The sequence below is a fragment of the Spermophilus citellus genome, assembly GCF_964194105.1.
Source record: "Spermophilus citellus genome assembly, chromosome: 1".
Classification (NCBI taxonomy): domain Eukaryota; kingdom Metazoa; phylum Chordata; class Mammalia; order Rodentia; family Sciuridae; genus Spermophilus; species Spermophilus citellus.
Window position 1 is genome coordinate 151,167,421 of NC_138182.1, and position 23,542 is coordinate 151,190,962.

At 40.7% G+C, this 23,542-nt stretch overlaps 2 protein-coding genes and 1 long non-coding RNA gene across 6 annotated transcripts in view; 2 read left to right on the top strand and 1 right to left on the bottom strand.

Annotated features, from left to right (window-relative positions):
- GFPT2 (glutamine-fructose-6-phosphate transaminase 2) overlaps nt 1–2,733 on the top strand; it is a 51,049-nt gene extending 48,316 nt beyond the window's left edge. The window contains exon 19 of the mRNA XM_081298978.1: nt 1,397–2,733. Coding sequence (XP_081155104.1) covers nt 1,397–1,441 — 45 coding nt within the window. The 3' untranslated portion in view covers nt 1,442–2,733. The remainder of the gene's footprint in view (nt 1–1,396) is intronic.
- Nucleotides 2,734–7,448: 4,715 nt separating this feature from the next.
- Nucleotides 7,449–10,116, bottom strand: LOC308644127. 2 transcript variants are annotated; one of them, XR_014020897.1, is made up of 4 exons: nt 9,867–10,116; nt 9,168–9,342; nt 8,396–9,085; nt 7,449–7,595 (listed from the first exon to the last, which is right to left on the bottom strand). It is a non-coding gene; the product is annotated as an uncharacterized lncRNA (long non-coding RNA). The 2 variants fall into 2 exon arrangements; XR_014020896.1 differs by lacking the exon at nt 9,168–9,342.
- A 654-nt stretch (nt 10,117–10,770) lies between these two features.
- The window catches only part of MAPK9 (mitogen-activated protein kinase 9), a 50,750-nt gene continuing 37,978 nt past the window's right edge, over nt 10,771–23,542 (top strand). For 2 of the 3 annotated variants that reach the window (XM_081284854.1, XM_081284855.1), the window contains exons 1-2: nt 10,771–10,976; nt 21,447–21,617. In XM_081284854.1, coding sequence (XP_081140980.1) covers nt 21,496–21,617 — 122 coding nt within the window. In that variant the 5' untranslated portion in view covers nt 10,771–10,976; nt 21,447–21,495. Of the gene's footprint in view, nt 10,977–21,446; nt 21,618–22,027; nt 22,269–23,542 lie in introns of those variants that run through there. The other variant, XM_081284856.1, reaches the window with a different exon arrangement.

Here is a 23,542-nt window from a genome sequence, read left to right on the forward strand (position 1 = left end):
CTGCAAAAACAGAAAGATTGTCATTAAGCCATAACCCCATTACCAGAAGCAATATTAATTAGCAAATTTAATATTTTATTCCAGACATTCCTATGCATGTGAATTTTATAAAAATACTTTTCAATATTATATCAAGAATAAAATTTTGCTTCTTACTTTTTTTATTATATTACAAGCATTTGTCACATTTTTATAAACATGTCACTTACAATATTTAGTCATTGCATAATATTCCACCACAATTTTATAACATGATTTTTGTAACAATTAGTCAGTTTTCTATTATATAAACTGTTTCCAATTTTTTATCTTCATATATAGTACAGCAGTGAATGTTTTTGTACATCATCTTTGTCCCACATTTAGGATTTGTTCTTAGTCTAGCAAATGATTCAAAATTTTGAGTCTTCTAACACATGTCAGCAAATTATTTTCCAGAAAAAAAACAATTTATGATATCACTAATAAGAACACATATTTCATTGTGCAAAGAAATAGATGTTTTATTACTATTTTATTTTGAGAAATTAATTTTAAAAATACATAACATTACAAATAACAATGTAACAAACTCATGAACCTGTACATATCACGCAGGGTTGACATTTGCTAACATTTTGTCATATTTGTTTCTTTTCTGAACATATAAATAAAATAAAACGTTGCAAATAAAGTTGAAGCACACTTTATCAATCATTCCCAATTATATTTTCTTCCCAGCCTCCTCCCTAAAATAACAGGTCTTTAAAATGTGTGTGTATCTACAGCAGAAAAGTGCATTTTAAAAATTGTGTGTGTGTGTGTGTGTGTGTGTGTGTGTGTGAGAGAGAGAGAGAGAGAGAGAGAGAGAGAGAGAGAGATAGATAGATAGATACTGGGGATTGAACCCAGGGCCTTGTGTATGCTAAACAAGCAAGCTACCACTGAACTACATCCCCAGTCCTGAAAAGTGAAATTTTAACAGTACACTTTGAGCTGTTTTTAAATGCATGAATCATATTCCTTCAATAACACTGACACAGCATGACACGTGTCATGTGCACAACAAATGTTTATTGAATGAACTAAACATTTAACACAGTTAATGAAGCTTCTAGAGTAAAGGATTTTCTTTTAAGATACAGGTGTCAGGGTAGCTCATGGTTGGAGGTTACCAGGAACACCTGTCACTGATAATAGTTGTTAAGATGTAGTGTACTGGGCTGGGGATGTGGCTCAAGCAGTAGCACGCTCACCTGGCATGCATGCGATCAATCCTCAGCACCACCTACATGTTGTGTCCACCGAAAACTAAAAAATAAATATTAAAATTCTCTCTCTCTCTCTTTAAAAAAAAAAGATGTAGTGTATTGATAAGATCTGTGGGGTCCTGAGAAGTTTCTTTTTTTCCTTATAGGTTGACTTTCCAAGAAATCTGGCCAAGTCTGTCACCGTGGAATGAAAACAAGACCATAAGGAGACCATCACCACCTTTGGTCTGCTTCAAGACCCATCCCAACTACAGGGATGCCACAGGGGAAAGAGGGCATTCTGCGTGTTCCCAGTAGAGCTGACAGCTTCAATGTGCCTTGTACCCAAGTGCTTTTGCTTATAGCAAATACTGTTTCTCTGTGTCCTGAAGTTGCCAAGGAGAAGGGGATCATTGTTTACACATGGGGATCAGAGCAGACTTTTCCACTACTGTGCAATAGAGATACAGCTCTCTTCAGAGTAACTGTGAACCTTTTTTTTTTTAAACCAACACTAGTTAGTTTTAAAAGACAAAATATTTATAATGATGATTGTATAGCTTTTAAGTTATTTTTCTAGTATTTGGCTTTCTATAGCCATGGTAATGCCCAGACGTGCATCTCAGCTACCCAGTGTGCTGTTTCTGGACTCACTCCTGGCGAGTGGCATTCATCTCAGATTTGAGCACAAAGCATTGACCCTCTGGACTCCTTTCTATTTTCCCTTCCTTTCTAGGCTGCTCCTGATTACTGACCCCTGACATCAGTGAAACCTTTCCAGCCATCTTCCTATAAATTCCTATAAATCCAATCGAAACATCAGTTTCCTTCAACATTTTCTTCCTGTCTGTGGCCCAAACCGTTTCTACTCTCTGACTTCCATTTAATGAGATCATGGTTCTTTTTAAAGCCCATGCAGCATTTTGGTCCCTGCTCCCCTCCCATAGTAAAACAGCTTGAAATGCCCTGTGCAAGAGGATAGTTTTGAGTGGGCTGCCCTGCTCTCTATTTAAAAGCGTGCACAATCAAAGTACTATGCAATTTTAAGACAATAAAGATAGTACAGTTTGTTTGTTTTTTTGTCTTGTGTGTTTGAATTTGATTAGCTTCATTCTTTTTATGTGCTTTGGAATTTGAGGACTCCTAAGGAGCTCAACAGTATAGATATGGTTTGAGTATGTCCCTCAAAAGTTCACATATGACATTTAATCCTCACTTGGAGGTATTTGGAGGATGAAAACTTAATCCAACTACGATGTTTGGAGGGGTCTTTGGGAGCTGATTAAAATTAGGTAAAGTTATTGGAGTAGAGGCTCCATGATTGAATTACTAGTGGCTTTATGAGAAAAGGGACAGAGAACAGTATGCACATTCTGTTTTCTCTCCATGTGATCCCCTGTACCACCTTAGGCCTGTGCCAGCAAGAGGGCCATTGCCAGATGCTGCCCTCAATCTGGCGCCTCCAAAATTGTGAACTAAATAAATCTCTTCTCTTTATAAACTTTTTCAGCCTCAGGTATTTTGTTATAGTAATGCAAAACAGACTAATACAATCAGTAACTGTGAGCATTGTCCACTCACCTATGACCTGTGTGCTTATGGTACAAAAGTAAGGACTGTTTTACATGAGACAAGAAAACACAGACTGGGGACTCTTGGCTAAGGGTCTGATAAATCTGGGTTGGGTTGGGTCACATAATATTGCTTAATAATCCAGCACCTACAAGCAGCATGGAGGGGTGAAACTCTCAAATTTGTATTTTTCCCCCAATAAGCTTATTATAGTCATAGATCTTATTACAATCAGGTAGAAAGAAAGCCAGATAGAGTTCTGAAGGTTTATCAGGTTGGAATTTAGGGTCCTTCTCACACACAGCTTAATAGAATCTTCATGACAGCTAATTGGTGGGTATAGCGCTTGTATCTCATTAAACCTTTGGTCTGGATTACCTATGGGCTCTGTAACAACTTTACCATCCTGTACTATAGTCTCTGCTTTCTCTACATTTTCAGGTTAACAGTTAGAAGCACTCATGGGAAGTTTGGAAGATAGTAGAAGGGCAGAAATCATACAGATGGTCCCCAACGGATGATGATTCAATTTAGGATTTTTTTTTTTTACTTTACAATGATGCAAAACCAATATGCATTCACTGAAACCATGTAGTATTCATGGGACCATTCTTTTTTTTTTCATTTCAGTACAGTATTCAAGAAATTACATGACATATTCAATTTTTATTATAAAATAAGCTTTATGTTAGATGATTTTGTCCAACTCTGGACTAATGTGTGTTTGCGTTCTGAGCATGTTTAAAGTAGATTCAAAAATCTGTGATAGGTAGGTTAGGTTAGGTGTATTAAATGCATTTTCAATTTAATAATGTTTTCAACTTTTATGATGGGTTTCCAGACATAACCCTACATAAGTTGAGAAGCATCTGTATTCATATTTGTTCTGGCAGAGGCAGATAGAAATGTGGCTTCAGAAGACAGGGGGTTCTGATATGGCTCTCTGGTACTTCCCTAAACTCACCCACCTCAGGGCTCCTGGCAGTGATGGCCACAAACAGAGGTTTACTGAATCTCCTCCAAAACTCAAGAGCTATGGTGGTTTTCCTTAACCTGTCTTCCAGTACTCACAAATTAATGAGGTGGTAACTCCTGAAAAAAATAACTAGACTGGTTTTCTTCTTCCTGACCAAACCATGGTCAATACAACTCTTAAGATTAGGAACTTACTGCTAGGGACAGTGGCTTATGACTATAATCCCACAGACTCGGGAGACTGAGGCAGGAAGATCACAAGATCAAGGCCAGCCTGGGCAAATTAACAAGACCCTATCTCAAAGTAAAAAATATAAAGACTAGAGGTGTAGCTCAGTAATAAAGTGCCCCTTGGTTCAAGCCCAGTACAAAAAAAAAAGAAAAAAGAAAGAAAGAAACAAAGATTAGGAGTCCATTTATAAACTAGTCACAACATTTATATCCAATTAAGGCCTAAAACATAAAAAAATATTTCACCTTTATCCCAAGAAGCAATGACCATCCTGACTTTTGTGCTAATTGCTCTCTTGATGTACCTTCTGGTTCCATCTGTGTATCTATCCTCATACAATGTACAGTTGACCCTCTGTACCCATAGGTTCCACATCCTTGACAATCAACCACAGATCAAAAATACTTGGAAAAAAATCCCCAGAAAGTTCCATATGTAAAACTTGAATTTGTTGCATACCAAATACTATGCTGAATTCATATAAAGTGATGTGTAGTCACTGTATCAGGTATCATAAGTAATCTAGAGATGACTTAAAATATATGGAAAGACATCTGTAGTTTATATGCAAATACTATACTATTTTCATAAAGGACTTTGAAATCCTTGAATTTTGATATCTGTGGGAGGGAGGGTTCTGGAAACAATCTCTTATGGATATTCTGGATAACTGTACTGCCTAGTTTTGAAAATGAGGACAAACACACACTGCCCTCGCTGGAAGGAGGCTCCAGGAGGAGGGGAGCTGATCAGTTTCCAAGTGGTGGTCTGACTTCCACGTCTCTGGCAGTTGACAAAGCTCCTTCTGGGGAAGTCATGAGTAACATCATCAGAGGGTCTTCAGAGACACAGGGCTAATGCAGCTGGGAATTTGGCAGGGTGAGGTGGGGACATGCAGCTGAAATATGGTCAGAGGGAGGAGCTGCTCTGTACTCTGCTTCTAACCTCACCATGGCCTACTTCCAGCTCTTGGTGCAACGTAGAAAACTTTTGTGAATAATATGCATATCCTCAGCAGAGCAGGAGGGGAGAGATCCTCGTCAGCACCTGGTCAAGATAAGCCAAGTACTGTTGAAAACCTGAGCCAAGCTCTCCTGGGCATTCTGTCCTCAAGTTAAAAGATGGCTCTGTGTACATGAGGCTCTTAGCAGTGACAGTCTGCCTCTTGGGTCTCATTGCTGCATTATGGTTCAATTGCCCTTCACATCTGTGCAGAGCTGTTATGTCAGCTTCACTTTTCCCCATCCTCCCAGGGATTCTTTCTCATCTCATGAGTTGGTTCCTGTTTCCTCTCTCTTCTTTCTTCTGAGTTTCCTTCTTTTGTTTTGGTGGAGCACATCATTCTTGAGAAAAGGCACTCAGGAGGTGCTACAGTTAGAATGTCTCCACCAAAACTCATGTTTAAATTTGACTCCCATTGTCAGTTACTTAGAGGGTAGAAACTCTATCAAACAATGGCATTTGGTGGTAGAGAGTGTTTGGGAGGTAATTAAGGCTGAATGAGGCTATGAAGGTGAGGCTATAATCTAATGAAATAGTGGTTTTATAAGGACAGGAAGAAAGACCTGAGCTAGGACACTCTGCCCCTCTCAGCACATGATGTCCTGTATAGCCTCAGGACTCTAGAGAGTCCATACCAGCAAGAACCTCACCAGATACAGCTGCCCAATCTTGAACTTTCAGGCTTTAGAACTGTAAGCCAAATAAAACCTCTTTTCCTTATAAATTCCCAGTATGTGGTTATTTAGTTATAACAACAGAACATGAGTTAGTCCATTCAGGTTGCTATGACAAAATGTAATATCACTAACTAGGTAACATAAATATTAAAAATTTATTTTTCACTGTTCTGGAGACTGGGAAGTCCAAGATCAAGGCACCTTCAGATTTGGTGTCTGATGGGGGGGGGGGGTCATACATGGAAGTCTTCTCTTTGTGTTCTCATATGGCAGGAGGGATAAGGAAGCAATATGGTTTGTATGTGAAAATGTTGCCCCCAAAAACACCATGTTAGAAAATGCAGGAATGTTCAGAGGTAAAATTATATGAGAGCTGTAATCATTTGATGGATGAATAATTTGAATGGATTACTGGATGGAAATCCATGTAATCATGGGCAGGATTGGGGGTTGGAGGAAATAAGTAATTGGGGATCATATATCTTATACCTGGCTCCTTGTGCTCTCTCCCTGCTTGCTGGTTGTTGTAAGCAGAGCAGCTCTCCTCTGCCACACCCTTCTGCCATGGTGTTCTGCCTAGCCTAAGGCCAAGAACAATGAAGTTAGCCAACCATAAACTGAACCTCTGAAACCATGGGTCCCAAATAGAATTTTTCTCCTCTAAGTTGTTCTTGCCAGATATTTTAGTAAGAGTGATGAAAAAACTAACATGGGGATATCCCTGGGGCTTCTATTTAAGAGCACTAATCCAGTTCATGAGGGCTCCACCTTCATGACCTAATCATTCCCTAAAGACCCCACTTCCGATACCATCGCACTGGAGGTTAGGATTTCGACATATGAATTTGGAAGTAAAGGAGACACAAACATTCACCCATAGCAAGAGGTAAATTTTCTGAGCACTTACAGGTCTGGAACTAACTTTATTATTCATACTCAATTGAGGGTTTACCCAAGTGCAGCATTCTAGGTTAGAAAAAAATTTCTTGTTCAGAATTTTAAAGGTAATGCTCTACCATATAGGTCTCACTGTTGCTATTGAGTCCAAAGTTTCTCTGATGTGACATGACACCCCCTAGAACTTTCCCATATTTCCAAGCAGTGCATCTTGGTATCAACAGGCCTATTGTATACTCAGAACTTCTGATTTGCCCACCTCAAATCTGAGCAGACACCAGGAGCAGTAGCACACGTCTGGAATCCCAGGGGCTCAGGAGGCTGAAACAGGAGGATCTTGAGTTCAATGCCAGCCTCAGCAAAAGCAAGGTGCTAAACAACTCAGTGAGACCCTGTCTCTAAATAAAATACAAAATAGGGCTGGGGCTGGGGCTCAGTGATCGAGTGCCCCTGAGTTCAATCCTACTTGGGAGGTTGAAGCAGGAGGATTGCAAATTTGAGGCCAGTCTGGGGTTCATTTTTCCATTGCTGTAAATAAATAAATAAAGAAGTAGAGACTATATGGAGAAGGAAATTTTGGAAAAAAAAATAAAACCTGTTCTGTTCAGGAAAAAAAAAATCACATCCTTAAGACAAGATCTATTCATTTAAAAAGGATTCAATACACATGAGTATGTCCTTGCTCTCTCAGCTGAGGTGGCCTAGAAGCAATGACATCCGAGTAGCAGCAAGCATACCCTAAGTTTGGATCTTGGTTTCTAATGCCACTCTCCCATAAAAGCCACCATGGATTCCTGGATAAATAGCATGGGACAGTGAATACGCAAGATAAGTCTTTGTAGGTGACATTCTTATTGTCTTCTTTTATTCCTGTGTTCTGAGATATTACAATGTGGTATCTTGGGTCTCTTCATTTGGTGTTGACTTCAGCCTGGTAACTCATGCCCATAGATTCTGGAAAATCTTCAATTATTTTGGTTGCTGTCTACTGTCTCTGTTTCTCTGGTCTTTCTGGAATGCATATTATTCAGAGATTAATATGGATTGGCCTCTATATTTCTAACCTTTTCTATTTGTCCATCTTGTTGTCTTTTTGCTCTACTGATTGTGAAATTTCAGCTGTGGCACTGAGGAGTGGCCAGAGCTGAGAGTCAGGACAAGGGAGGGAGAGACTGAAAGGAAGCCAAAGGAGGCTAAGGATTTCGGAAGGAGAGAACAGGAGGTGACTTTCATCAGAGAAGGAACCTAGCCAAGGACCACATAGCTGAAGATAAGTACAGGGAAAAAGGGGTAGAGACAGTCAGGTAGCTGGGAAGCAGACTAGAAAGGGTTTTGCTCTAGGTAGGGAGGAAATTAATACAAATTAATTTGCAATGAGCTATCACTATATGCCCACTATGATGTCTATACTTAAGAATAGTGTCAAGTGTTGAAACACGGAGCAATTGGAACTCTCATGCGCTTTTGGTGAGAAAGCAAAATGGTGTATCTACTTTGCAAAAACATTTTGGCCCAAGGCAAAGAGCTTCACTCTGAAAATCTCAAGTCAGGAACCGAAGTTTCCTCTGGCTTCTTGCCCCCATGTCCCACCTTTCACTAAGACTTGAGAATCTCAACTTTCATTCTTTTTCCTTTATGTCAAGTTCATTTAAGTGCAATTTACATTATTAAAAGTCACCCTTTTGTAGGTGCATAATTCCAAGTTTTGACAAATATAGTCATATGACCACTACAATTACATCAGATCCATCACCCCAAAATTTCAAGGTGGCCTGCTGTAGTCATTATACCAGGCAATAAAAGGGACTGACCTGCTGATAAATGTGCAACTTGTGCAAGTATCAAAAACATGATGTTAAGTGAAAGAAGCCAAGCATAAGACTACAGCCTTCATGATTCCATTCGTATGGCATTCTGGAAAAATAAAAATTGATCAATGGGTTGCCAGAAATCAAGTTGGGAAGAGGTTGTGTGTGTGTACACACACACACACACACACACACACACACACACACGTGTGTATGTGTGTGTTCCAACCCATTAGGAAAAAGCATATCAGTGAGCTGACACCAGCCCTCGTGCCACAAGGCAACAGTGCCAGGACATCTCAAAGGCTCTTATCTCCTCAGTCCCCTCTCATTTCTCTCCAGCAACTCCAATGACTTGTGGGTCGTTGAACACAGCATACAGTCCTCCTTGCCTAAGCCATTGGCCCAGCACTTTCCTACTGGTTTTCCAGTCTCAGCTGGGGCTTCCTCCTCCCCAGGAGTACTCCCTCAGCTGCTTTTTCCCATCTGGCAGGCATGATCAGATGTCATTTGTGTACATGTATCCCATTTAGTTCACATCACACTTTTGGCAGAATATTCTCACTTATAGGCCTTGATCAGGATTCTTGTGCTTTTCCAAGACATTGTCAACTCCTCTCTCTGCCATGTCACTTCAGGCTCTGCATTCATAAATGTTCATCATATTTCATAAACAGAAAAAGAGCAGCATCTCTGAAATAAAAGAATGCTTATAGAAAACCCAGCATGACATGTCTAGGTATGAATGTATATATAGTGATTTGGGGTTATTTACCTTGCATAGGGTGTTATAAAATCAGTTTTGTCTGAGAACTGATGGCCCCTTCCTAATCTGGGGGGAATAATTCATGATGCTTCTTGGTGAAACCACAGCCAGGCTTTTTACTAGTTTCCCATAATGGTAATTGTTGGTAGTATTTTCTCTTGTGCACCCAAGGTGGCAGGTAAGGCTGAAGTGAGAACAGGTATGGGCACCAGTCCACCATACACCTTTTTCAACACGGCCTACACTTAGGAGCTATAATAATTTTAAGCAGGGATGAGCCATACTCAATTTTAGAAAACTCCCTCTGGTGGCCAAGGTGGAGTGACTAAATGGGGAGATCATGGCAGAGTCCCTTCCTCTGCCCCACTCTTCCTCTGAGGCCTTGGTGCTTCCACCAGTCTGGCTCAAAAACCTGGGGTCAGGAGCTTGCAGCCCTCCCTAAATTCTGCCGCCACCTTTCATATCCCCAGCTCCTTGACCTCCCCATCTGCCCTGGTTACTTGGTGGCGTCCTGTGACCGCTACTCTACCTCCAGAGTTATCTTATCAAACACTGCTTCCTGGTCCTCCAGTCCCCAAAGCCCAACTCCTATAGTCTCTCCCCATTCATAATCTCTAAGCTTCCTTGCCTCACTTCTAACTTTACTATCCAAACTCAGATCTGTCAACACCTCAAACTTTGCGTGTTCCCCCAACCTTTTATACGAACCTGGGTCTGCTGGAACCCAATGTGAGGGCCAAGGGCTGCGGAAGATGCCTCAAAAGCAGCTCACTGTCAAAGGACCCCAGTCCCTAGCAGTTCCTCAGCACTGCTCAAACCCCTTCTCTACCTACAGAGGCCTGATTCCTGTCACCAAGAGTTCTCTCCCTTCCCCGTCACCGACTCATCGGGATCATGGTCATCTCTCCTCACTCCTCCCTCCCTGCAGTAGCCAGACTTCTGGCCGCACCCCTACAAACCGATTCGGTGTGGCAAGCGCAGCGTCCCCAGCCGCAGCCAGCAAGAGTCCAGAGACCCTACGCTCCTCCTCCCTCCTCCCTCGCCGCCTTTGCCTCCTCCTCCCGGGTCCATTATACCGCGGGTTCCTAGCAGCCGAGGCCCCAGCCTCCCTTCCCTTCGCTTTGGGCTGTTTCTGAAACTGGAGGGCCCGGGTCCTTTTCCAAGCCGCCTCGCCGCTAAGAGCCTGCACCTGCAGCCCAGAGGCCCTACTTCCCCCTCGGACCCCACAGCTGTAAGGTGCCCACCCTCGCCGGTCCGGCCCTCGCAGGCTCTGGGTCCCCTCGGTCCACCCACTCCGCGTCCCGCCACCTCCCCCCTTTTCGAGGGCGGGCTAGGCAGGCGGGCCAAGCCGTGCAGAGGTCTCCATCCCGCTGCGCTCACAGCGCCGACCCGAGAGCAGTAGCCAGTCGGCCCGCTGGGCTGAGCCACCTAGGGGGCGCCGCTCCCACCGGACCCGCGACCAGGCCTGGGGGGGGCGGCCTACACAGCTCCTGGCCCCTCCCTTATCTCCGATAGCGACCCGCCCCCTTGGCACGATTGGCCGCGCCTGTCCGACACTCCGCGTGCTGATTGGTGGGCCCGCGGGTCGGTCAGGCAGAGCGCCGCGGCCGCGGCGGCAGCAGCGGAGGAGAAGGGAGCCGGACCGGAAGGGTCGAAGCGCCCCGGCGCCCCTCACAGCCACTGCGGCGGCGACGGGGCGGAGCAGAGCGGGGCGGGGCGGCGGGCCGAGCCCCCGGGCAGCAGAGCCGGGAGCGGCTAGTGCGCTGCGCCTTCAGTCTGCCGGCTTGCTCTCTCTCCTGGCGGCCGCGGGGAGGCGAGGTGAGCCTGGCGGGCGGTCTAGGCCTGGCGGGGGCTGCTTGGGCCGGGCCCCTCTGGGGAGGGGCGGCGGGAAAACCGCGCGGCCCGGGTCTGCGGGGTGGGCGCGCGGCTGCCGGGCAGGGGTGGGCAGGGGTCTGCCGGGCGCTGTCGGCCACAGCCGCCGCCCCTGTCCTCCGGGATGCCGCAGTCGCCCCCTCCGGTCCGGCTGTCAGCAGTCCGGGCTTTGGGTCCGCTTTCCGGCCTGACCCCAGCAGACCTGCCCGAGGGGTTTCTGTGGGCACCAGCCCTCCGGGTTGTGGGGCACATAGCTGCGCACCCATGCCGGATGTTAGGAGCTCCGAGTCTGGTGCCTGCGACCTTGGCCAAGGGACTAACACTCGCTGTCCTCGGTTTTGCCCTCAGGAAAGTGGGGGCAATGTCTACTTTGGGGGGCACAGTTGTCGGTCTGTATGACTGTATGAAAGCGTCTGGGGCAGGAGTCGGTGCACATTTGTAGAAAACTGGGCAGAGTATTGCCCCTTGGGGGTGTGAGTGTGGTAGGAACCCTCTCCCAGTCAGCCCAGAGGCCTCCCCCAATCCCACTTCCTGCACACCTCCAATGCCTTGTCATTGCACAGATCCCAGCAAAGCCAAAGTGAGCCCTGACCACCTCCTCTACCACTTCCCCACACCCCCTCCCCACCACCAGAACACTGGTCTTCTACCTCACCCATCTCACCTGCCTTGGACATGCCAAATCCATTTACCTCAGGACCTTTGCACCTGCTGTTTCCCTTGTTTTGTAGTTGTCACTGGCATTTTTACACAGATGGCTCTTACTGCTCCTTCCTCTGGTCAGATGTCTCATTTTTGGAAAGGCCTGCCTTGACCATTCTCTTTCTTCCCTTAGTCATTCTATTCCATTACTTTATTTCATTTTGTTTCTGGCACTAAACTCTGGTTTGACACTTCTTTGTTTATTTGGCTGTTTATTTTCTGTAGCTTTATGAAAACAGGTAGTTGCCTGATTTATGCAGTGCTTAGGAAACACACAGTAAGTATTTAGTAGTATCAGTTCAATGAATGATGTAAGGAATGTCCCTGCCTGCCTGTTGTTTCTGCTTTATCTGTACATTTAGTGACTTCTATGTTGAAACTTGTAAGCAGATGGAAACTTGTTCTCATTTGTGAAATGTTTTAATATCCTTGACCCCTTTATTTGGTGGCTGTCAGAACAAGCTGTGATATAAATCTTACATTTTTGTAAGAGTTCAGCTCTGGTTTCTTTCTACACATTGGAGAAACATCTACTGAATTCTGCATTATCTAGGTCATGGTTTTTGCTAGGCCCTAGGGACACAAAGGAGATAGCAACAGGGTCCCTTCCCCCGGAGGGCCCAGGAACCCAGAGAAAAGACTGTTTCCAGGACAGGGTATTATGCCTGCTGTAGAGGAGTTTCTGTGCCATGGAAATGTGGAGGAGGTGACAGGTGTTGCTGGTGGGCCTTTAATGGTGACCAGAATTTTTCTAGACAGGGAGAGGCACAGAAGTGTGAAAGGTTAAAACTAAGGAAGGACTTTAGTCCTCTGTGGAGCCGAGAATCAGCCCCTCAGGGACAAGTGTAAGATTATGGAGTAGTGGGGATCCTGGAGAACTAGCAATTTTCTTGTAGCAATTTTTTACAAGTCAGAACTCCAAATTTGTTTATGTACTTTCCTGGGTTTTAAATGTTGGCAATATCTAATTAAAAATTTTCATAAAAATTCTGTGAGCCAAGCTAAATGCAGACCTCATTCAACCTTAGTTGCAAGATTATCAACCTTCAGGACAGATTGTGTGGGAGGGAGGAGCTGTGAAGATCTTGAAAAGTAGCCTAAGGCCAGGGGAACTAGGCCCTGTTTGCCCAGGTACCAGCTTAGGTACTCATTTGATTTTTACTGGAACCCTGTGAGTAGCAGCTGTGAAACTCATTTTTACAGATAAGGAAGTGGAGGCTCACAGCATTTTGCAGTCTGCTTCATCGCAAGTGGCTGGTAAGTGGAATTTGAACCCAGATCTTCCCCCAGTTCAACATTCTTTCCTGGGTCCTTAGTTCCTCTGAATATTTTTGTTTGGCTTTTAATTTGTTCTGGAAAAATAAAGTCCAGTCTATTTAAATGTTTTCCTCCTTTTAACCTTTTTTTCCTCTTCCAGAAGAATCCTGTGAGGTTAGAAATAATCCTTTTTTGGCATAGTCTCTGGAAAGCTTTGATTTTTCTCAGAGAATTTAAATCTGAGGTGGGCAGTACTTTATAATAATTTGTTGATAGATTAAAATGTGTTTATTTGCTCCCCTAAATAAAGGTTTGAAAATACACTTGAATTTGTCTATTTAAAATAAAATTTTCCAAGTAAAATGTTATACAAAGTGATTAATATTAAGCTAATTGTTTTCATGATGTACAAGATAAAACATTAATCTTGTTTCATTTCAAACCTTATTCACTTACATATTTATTCCACTCATTATTTTCAAGCAAATCCTAAATATTGCCTAACTTCATCTGTGAATTTTTCAGTATATGTCTCCAAAAGATAAGGACCTTTTAAACTTGAACATGCAGTAATTCATTCATATAATCAAATAACCAGTTAGTATTCAAATTTTTGGTTGAATCATGAATTTTATAGTTTAATCATTTGAAGGCACATCCACATAAGATCCATATGCTGTGATTGGTTGATATGTCCTTACTTTTTTTTTTTAACATATAGATTTCCCCCTCTATTTTCTTTTTAGTTTCCCTTGGAGTTTACTTGTTGATGTACATGGGTTTTTCTGTAGCATTTCCACAGTTGGGGTTTTACTGACTACATCTCTGCAATGTAACTTAATGCTTTTCTCTATTTCCTGAAAATTATAGTTGGTTCAGTAAGATTCAGGGTGCACTTGTCAATGACACCATCTTGGGTGGCCTGCACTTTCCCATCTGGAAGCACCCCGAGATTCTGTGTTCATCTCTGTTTTGCAGATGACTACTGTCATTTGCCCCAGGTCACCCAGCTAAGTGGCTGACCCACTGGGAGTCTGACTCCAGACTCCAGATCCTAACCACTGCTCCACACTACCCTACCATATTTATTCTCCCAATTAGTTTCACCTTAATAAACATTGACTGGGCACCCACTATGTAATTAGTAGGAGATTGAGAAGTAAGTCAGACATATTTTCTAACATTAAAAAGCTCAGAGTAGAGCTGGAGGTAGATTTACAAGGTAAAATATTTTTAAATAAAGACAAGTTGTGATGGCAAAAAATGGGGCAGGCCCAGCACAGTTTGAAAGGAAAGGCTGTAGAGGAAAGCTGAGGAAGAAGAAGATGCTCTAATTACATTTTGAAGGAGAAGAACAGAAGCAGAAGGGAAGTCATTTCAAGCAGATGAAGTTGCTGGGGCATAGGCCTGCAGGTGTGCAATAGGTGTGTATGCTTATCCTAGTTAGTTTGCCCAAAAGTGGATCAGAGTGCTTTCTATCTCCTACTAAGGTTTTGAATCTTACTCTCAAAAGTTACTATTAAAGAAATTCAAACAGGAAATGCTGTGATTACTGCATATTTTCAAGAAATCAGCGCTCAGGGACAAGTGTAAGATCACTTGTCACTTTTATAAATTTCTTATTGTGCAATAATCATAGACCCATAAGAAGTTGCAAAGACCCGAGTACCTGTCACCCAGTCTTCTCCAGTGATTGTATATTTACATAATAATAGTACGTTATCAAGGAACAAGGCAATTGACATTAGTATGGTGTGTATGTACAGTTCGCTATTATTTTATCACATATGGAGATTTGTAGAACTACTACCACTACCACAATAAAGATACAGAAATATTTTATCATTGCAAAGATCTCTTTGTGCTACCCCTTATTACCTACTGCGCCCCCACCATCTAAAACCCTGACAATCACTAATATTTTCTACATCTCTATAATTTTGTCATTTCAAGAATATATATGAAATTATATAGAATGTGACCTTTTGCAATTTTATTTAACTAAGTACCCTTGGGGAATTGGTTCTAGTTCTCTCCTATGGTTACCAAAATCCATGGATGCTCAAGACCCTTATAAAATGGTATAGTATTTGCATATAACCTATGCAAACTCTCTCATATACTTTAAGTCATCTCTAAATGATTTATACTACCTAATACAATGTCAATACTGTATGAATAGTTGTTGTGTAATTTAGGGAATAATGACAAGAAGAAAATGTCAGTACTTTACATGCTCAGTATAGATGCAATTTTCCCCAGATGTCTTCTTTTTAAATTTAAAATTATTTTTAACTGATATATTAAACATAAAATTGTGCATATTAGTAGGGGTACCATGTAATGTTTGGATACATTTATACATCATATAATATTTAAATCAGGTCAGACATTCTATCACTTCAAACATTTATCATTCTTTATAGTAAAAAATTTCAAAATCTTTTCAGCTTTTTGAAATGTGTAGCACATTATTGTTATCTATAGTCACCCTGCTATATATAACAATAGCACACCAGAACTTTTTCCACCTTTTTAATTGTATCTTAGTACCCATGAATCATCTGAAATCCTTTCTAAATCCATGGTTGGTTTAATTCTCAGATGTAGAGGTTATGGAGGGCCAACTGTATAATGTCTTTAAGGTTCACCTGAATTATGTTAGTAGTTTGGTTCTTTTCCATGCTGAGGAGTATTCCGTGATACAGATACACAGTCATTTAACCATTCACCTGTTGAAGGACATTTGGATTATTTCACTTTGAATCTGTTACAAACAGTACATGAGTATTTATGTACAGGTTCTCAGGTGGACAGATCTCTCTAAAATGTCTTGTGTGCAGTGGTTTGAAAGTAGCCCAAATGGAGGCTTACATAGTGCTTCTGATATTTCTGGATTCAGAGAGTGATAAGAAGGCCTACCCCACAGCTGCGAGTGGAGGCTGAAGAGGAGGAGAATGGATGGGCCCAGGTGCCTGAAAGCAGGGCTGGCAGAAGCCTCCTGTATTCTTAGGACCCAAAAGTTTAGTGAAGTGATAACCAAATACTAGTTGTTATTCTACATTGTAGTATGTATTGTCACTTAAGAACTGATGTTCAGAGGATGGCTCTGCAAAGCTATAAGGTTATTGATTATCAAAGTGAGTTTGGACTGGGAGTGTAGTTCAGTGGTACAGTACTTGGTTAGCACATGTGAAGCCCTGAGTTTGATCCTTAGCACTAAGAAGAAAGAAGTTTATTTTACAAAGCTATTTTTTTCATAAGAATTAAAATAGGACACCAAAAAACAGTTTGATAAAAAAAAAATTCAGGAGGAAGTATTGAAACAAAAGAGGATGATTATGAGAATCTGTTAACCGCAGCAAGTCGGTTCATTTATATGGTGCATGTCTTGAGTGTTCTGAAGCTGTAGTGTGATTAAAGGTTTGAGTGTGGATCACTGAGTCATCTTTATCAGTAAAAGAAAAAATGTTTTGGTGTAGGGAAAGCAATATGATAACATGAGAAGGACTGTAATTTTTCTGGCCTAGTCCTGACTAGCCCTTGGACACATGACTACTTTGTAAATAAAATCAGAAATATTAGAATAGTATGTTGGGAAGAAAATGAATATGTGGTCAAACACACACCAGTTCAAATCTGGATTGTACTGGGAATTACTCTCTGCCTGTCTCCAAATCCGTTTCCTCATTTATACAGTAGGAGTAGTATTACCCTCATATATTATTAGAGCATTTATCAATGTGTCCCTTAGAGCCTGGCCCACTCTCTCTGGCTTCATCTGCCTTAAACCCTTGGGTACCAGAAGGATCATTTTTTAGATTTTCATTTAAAACTTCTTCTTTAATCAGGTTTTTAAAATGTGAAATATGTGAATGATTCCAAAAATAAAAAAGACCAGAAAGGGAAATTTTCTCATTTCTTACAGTTTCTCCATACTTGTTTACATCGTGTGTCTGTGTGCGTAGGTGTGTAGGTGTGTACGTGTACATAGATTGGCATTTGCTATGTATACTCTTCAATTCGCTTTATTTCTTTTCTATATCTCAGACATCTTTCCATATCAATACATATTAAGTCCTGCTTCGATTTAATGGCTTTAATAGCACTTTATGCTGTAATTTTAATAATTCAGTCCTCTGTGTACATTAAGGTATTCGTAGTTTTTTTTTGCCTATCACAAGAAATGCTACAAACATCATGCACATATATCTTTGAATACTCTGTTACACATATATTTGTTAGATACATTATAGAATTGTAGTTATGATACTTGTTTTCCCTCAAAAAAAAAAAAACAAAGTATTTACCAATTTATAGCTCTCAATAGCATGTATTGAAAGTATCCACATTCTCATGTCCTGGTTGATACTTTGAACAGGTCAGGTCTTGCCTCCTCCATGAAGCCTTCTTTTACTTTTATCTCTATACCCTTGTTTACTCCTTTCCCTCCTGCTCTTTTTTTTTTTTTTTTTTTTTTTTTTTTTTGATGGGGGTGGTACTGGGGATAGAATCCAGGGTCTTGTACTTGATAGGCAAGTACCTTACTGCTGTACTATACCACTAGCCCCTTCTTCCCTACTATTGAGGAGCTCACAGCCTCAGGGAAGAAGCAGATCTACAAAAGTTGTTATAATCCAGGCTGGTGGGTGCTACCAAATACAGAAGTAGTATGGATGCAGGACCGTGTTGGACTGATGATAGTGACCATAGCAACACAGCATGGGAACCCAGGTGAAGAACCAGGACCCACTGGTGTGGGAAGTAGAGGTAGTGAATATAGATTTTGGTGTGATACTAATGTAGTTGCAGGAAGAATTCTTGTACTTCCCAACTTGTAAAACTTTTTCTGAGCCCCAATTGATACTTCAGTTTATTGAAATACAATCTCAACAGTATAGATTCATTAATAGCTAAATTGTGTGCCTTTCTCAGGTTGTCTTGAGTTTCTTTCTCTTGCTCTCATGAAACCCAAAAGTGACAGAGAAAGGAGCTTTGACAATTTCTCTCTTACGTGACTTTAATTTTCGATTTATTTTAAATCTTGAGATGAAATCATATTAATAATTATAGATCCTAGTATGATTGGATATTCTCCACAAATTCAAAGAAACTAACCTAGTACAATATAGGTACTAGTAAGAATATGAGTAGCAAGTAACTGTAGAAGAGAGTTCAAAAGTTGTTCAACAATGTTGAGATTGATTTGTCCCAGCCTCAGCATAAACAGGTGGTCCAGAATGGAAGGTGGCTCTGTGCTCAAGGTCATTCAGGAATACAACTCTTCCATCTCTTGTGTGTAACTTCCACTTGTAGGTCTGTGACAGAAAAGATTGGAGAGTGAGCAGCTTTCTATAAAACAAAATAAAATAAAAGCCAAACAACAAAAAAACATGATCTGGAAGTTGCACACATACTTCTGTTCACACCTCAAAGGCCAAAAGTTGTTCATCTGGCCATTCCTGGCTTCCAGGAAAGCTGCCAGCTGTTGTTTCTACTTGAGCAGCTCAGTAGGGACAGGATGGATTCTAGTGTATATCAGTGGCCTGTGCCACAGTTGTGCTGCTTGTGCCTTAGAATTTCACACTTTCCCAAAATTGAACTCACCAGCTCTGCATGTCTTTTATGCTTTACCTTCAGCTTTTCTTCTTCTTACCCTCATTTTTTCTCATCTCCAGGTCAGCAACGTAAACTTTCTCAAAATCATACATTTTCTCCTCATCCTATGTGCTGCTGTCCTGTCATTTTTATCTGGTTTTTCTCTCTGGTCCTACCTACTCTAATCCATCCCCTTCTCATCTTCCCATATAACCTATCTGAAAAGCAAGGTTGATCATGTCTGGTGCTTTGACACACCCCTCAGGACCAAGCTTATATGACCTTTGTTGATCTGACCTCATTTTTTCTTTGTCATCATTTCCCCACTATACAGCAAACTAGATCTCAAATGATTTATCCCACTCTCTCTGTAGGTGCTACTTCTCCCTACACTCCAAAATCTTCCCTATCATTCTGGGTTTAGGACCCTTCTTGTATTAGGTCTCTTTCTGAGTGTACTTACAGCACATGCTTTATAAGTTCACTGAGGACAGGCATTGTTATGGCATGGGATCTCATTTGCATGGGTAAATATTTTGTGAATAACCAGTATCACTGGTGTATTTACAATATGACAAAGGAATGGCTGCCCCCAACAGAGCAGGCTGCAGTGGGTATCTATTCTTTTGCTGAGTCTCTTTAATCCTTTGCACTTGTACCTTGCTAGCCAAGCTGAAAATTTTGCCATATTTAGACAATTTGAGTTCTGTGCCTCTACTGTCTACCCCTACCAAAACTGTCTAAGGTGGATTCTGCCTCCTCCATGAAACTTCCTTGTCTTCAGCAGCCCTGCCATTATGTAGGATCTCTTCTGCTTTTTGCCTTTGTTTACGTCTTTCTTATGGCCATTACCTCATAGTAACTTATGTTAGAATATAGATAACGGACTTGATCCTCATACTTCTCCCATCAATAGTGAATTATATGCTACTTCAAGACTGGTTCAAAACTACTCATGGTGTATTTTCTGTGATACTTACCACTTTATGTACAAAGACACCCCCTAAATATTGAGTTAAATTCTTTCAGCCTCTTGTTAATCTGTAGAAAAGGATATTCATTCAGATGTCAGTAATATGAAACAGAATTATAGGGAATCATTAAATGTTGTAATGTGGGTCAGATAGTGAAGGTTTGTTGAACACTCAATGTCCCATTGGCAGGCCTTCCCTGACCTGTCCTTGGAGTGTGAGATGCCATGGTGAGCAGATAGACCTATGCCTACCCTTTTGGCCTGGGACTGTTCCTGAGTCCCCTCCACACAGAAGTGTGGCCTTGGCAGTTGTTCTAGATCATGAAGCTTTAGGTTGCTCCAGTATAAGTTGGAATGATGATCCTGCTAGAGGCAGGGGAGAGTCCATGTGAGCCAGCATGTTTTGTCTAACATCTAGTGCAAATGGCCCTTGGAGGCCCATCTAGCCAGCTGTACTAATGACTCTTAGCAGGAATGGCTGGTCAGAGTAATTGGGGCTGGGGTTGTGGCTCAGTGGTAGGGTGCTTGCCCACCACATGCGAGGCCTTGGGTTTGATCCTCATAAAAATAAATGAATAAAGATATTGTGTCCAACTAAAAAAAATAAGTATTAAAAAAAAGAATAATGAGGAAAAACATGGGGCAATGGTCAATTGGAAAAACTATTGATTTCACTTCACATCTTTGTTGAGGTTGTTATTAATCAATTTATTTCTATGTTTCATGGCAATCCTAGATATCATTGTATTGAAATACAAATCATCCCTCAAAAAACTGATTGAGTAGATGTTAAATGTTAAATGATAGAACAAAAGGCAGGGATTTGATGAAGCTGTAGAAAAAAATCTGTTTTTAAGCAGTATGGGATGGTTATCTATATGATTTTTTTTAAAGAGAGAGAGAATTTTTTTAATAATTATTTTTTAGTTTTCAGTGGACACAACATCTTTATTTTATTTTTATGTGGTGCTGAGGATCGAACCCAGCGATCCTACGCGTGCCAGGCGAGCACACTACTGCTTGAGCCACATCCCCAGCCCGTCTATATGATTTTATTGTTGGCTTTTTAATTAAAAAGACAAATAACTTACTAACTTTTTAGTAAGTGTCATCAGACAAGAACTAGGAAACCAAGTAAATGTTTGCTTGTTTTCTGTATAAAATCAGCTAGATTCCTACAGAGTAGAAATCTCATCACTGCCTAAAGCACAAAAAAACTACTTTCTGAAGTTGCCAATTTATATTCATACATATGTGAATAAACTTTGTAGTGTTGATATTTTCTACTGTAGGGTAAGGCAGAGTTTGTAGGTACAGGGGTTGCAGGCCAGCATCATAAAACAGAGGTTCATCCATGATTACCCATGTTACTAGGCCTCCAACAACCCATCATTTAACATGAATCTTGCTTTCCGGTTTATCACTTTGTCTTGGATCTGTAGTGGAAGACTGGGCCATTTGCTTTTCTTTAGGAATTCTAGAAGCTATCATTTTGAAATAATGCCCTCATTTGTGTTTGAGACTGCTAAGCATAAACTTGTCCCACAAAAAGCAAACTGATGAGAAGCATTTAGTAGTGTAGTAGTTTTACCATTGCTGGTGATAATACATAAATCTTCTCAAAAGTGGTTATTTTTTAAAGCAAACCCTTAAGATTTTGTCTCATTGGGCCTCAAAATTCCTTTCATAACGATCTTGTTCCACTGAAATATCTATGCATTTATATCTGCATTTTTGTGTCTTACTTCGGTTTAAAACTTGCTCAACTCAATTTATCAACTTAACAGCCACATTGTCTTATATCCAAGTATATTTGAAATACTATTAAGTGAGCTGTGTAAGTGTAATTCAGTAAGAATGCATATTCATTCTGTTTCTCTTTTAAGGAATTTGACAACAGTACCAGCTCTTCAGAATATTGTATGACACTACATCATGAGTGACAGTAAATGTGATAGTCAGTTTTACAGTGTGCAAGTGGCAGACTCAACTTTCACTGTCCTAAAACGTTATCAGCAGTTGAAACCAATTGGCTCTGGAGCCCAAGGAATTGTTTGGTAAGTCTGATCTGTTTTAATAGTGTGGATTGAGTTTTTTCTCTAATAAAAAGTAAAAATAAATCATCAGAATTTAGAAACACTAAATGATAAAAGAAATACTCTGTTATAGGTTTATGAGCTAAATTGACTCAACCTCTTGCAGTAAGTTATTATGTAGTCAGGTTGTAGGAACAAACCCAAATTCTTAGAATGCTGCATTAATAGGTAGCAATTTTTCTTTTGCTTTGTTTGTTTATTTCTTTTTTTTCTTTTGGTTTTATTTTGTTTTTCATTTTCCTTGTCATTATGATATCAGAGTAATAGGTATGACAGTGTAACAGAAATTTGGAGTTTTATTCATTTCTTCATCATGGCCACCTTTTCCCCCCCTCCCCCTTTTATTCCCAATCACTCCTATTCATTTCTAGGCGCCATCATTGCAGTGCCTTGCCATTCATTGGCAGGATGAGGCCAGTCAGTGTCATTATCACACCATGGATTAACCAGGAAGGGATGCTGTGTGAGGGGTTGGGCTGGCCGTCTCTTCCTTGGTGTCTCTCTTCAACTATGTGTCCAGCCCAGGACGTCAGAACCGTTAGTCTGACCCTGAACCTTAGTCTCTTGCATGGTAAGACAGTCAGCTGCTGCGACATCACTGGCCAGCTAAAGGTAAAGTTTTTCACGTGTTTTCTAGACTATAGTTATCAGCACCTCCCAAACATTTTATCCCTTATTTTTCTGGGCAAAACTTTTTACCCCCTCTTTCTGGTCAATAAAAACAAGATTATTTTTGTCTCTAAAAGAAACTGCAATGTTTATAGCTAGTAGGCAAAGGGTATTAAAGATAAAAGAATTTCTTTGGGTGGTAGAGGAGTTTATCTTTTCATGTAGAGATGCAGAGCTTAGAGAAACTTCCTTACCAATTTTTAACTGATCCTCTGTTAGAGAGTATGTGATCAGGGAAATCAATTGTTCTTTTATGCCTAGGTGGTTGAAGGCCCTTAGAGCTAAGAGGGTTGCAGTCCAGAATTTGAAAGAGAAACTAATGAGGGAGAGGGGTTTGGAGGGAATGCCCAGTTTATATATAAAATAGTGGTGATCTTGACTTCTTACTGACAACGTGCTTTATTGGTATGGGGTGAGTATCCTTTATCTGAAATTCTTGGGAGCAGAAGTATTTTGATTTCAGATTTTTTCCCCAGATTTTGGAATATTTGTATAGACTTAACCAATTTAGCATCCCTAATTTAAAAAAAAAATCTGAATCTGAAATACTCCAAAATCTAAAATTGTTTGAGCATCATTTGGAGCTTGTCACATTAGAGATGCTTAATCCATACCTAAATTCTTTGTGTCAGGAGAAGATTTAAAATCAGTGGGTTTTTCAAATTAGAAAAAAATTGATGTTAATAAAAAGTTATGAACAATAAAACATTCTTTTGATTTATAGTTATTTCTTATTGAGAATTAAATGGTAGTTTGACACAGATAATTTGGCAATAGAGAGAGGAGGGAAGGAAGGATATAGAAGCAGGACATATCAAAGATCTTCAGGGAGTTCACTTTGTGGCTTTTAGACAGACAGTTATTTTAAATATGGGCTTCATTTATCCCTATAGGCTTGTCATTTACTTAGTTTTGAAGGTTTAGTAGTAATGTGAATAGTATATTTTATCTAATCACTGTGAGTGCTTCCATAACCCTCACTAAACAAATGGTATAGGACTAGGAAGATTCATTAACTTCTTCCTGTCTAACAGGGTATTAGTGATAGGCCTGGGACCAAAACCCAGTTGTTGGTAATTTGGGACCTTGTTGCTTACAGCTAGATAAGAATTATTGTTAAATTTGAACCACTGATCTTAGCAATAATGAGTAAATACATATTTATTAAATACCTACATGAAAATTCTCAGATAATTATATTTATCTCTATAGGACAG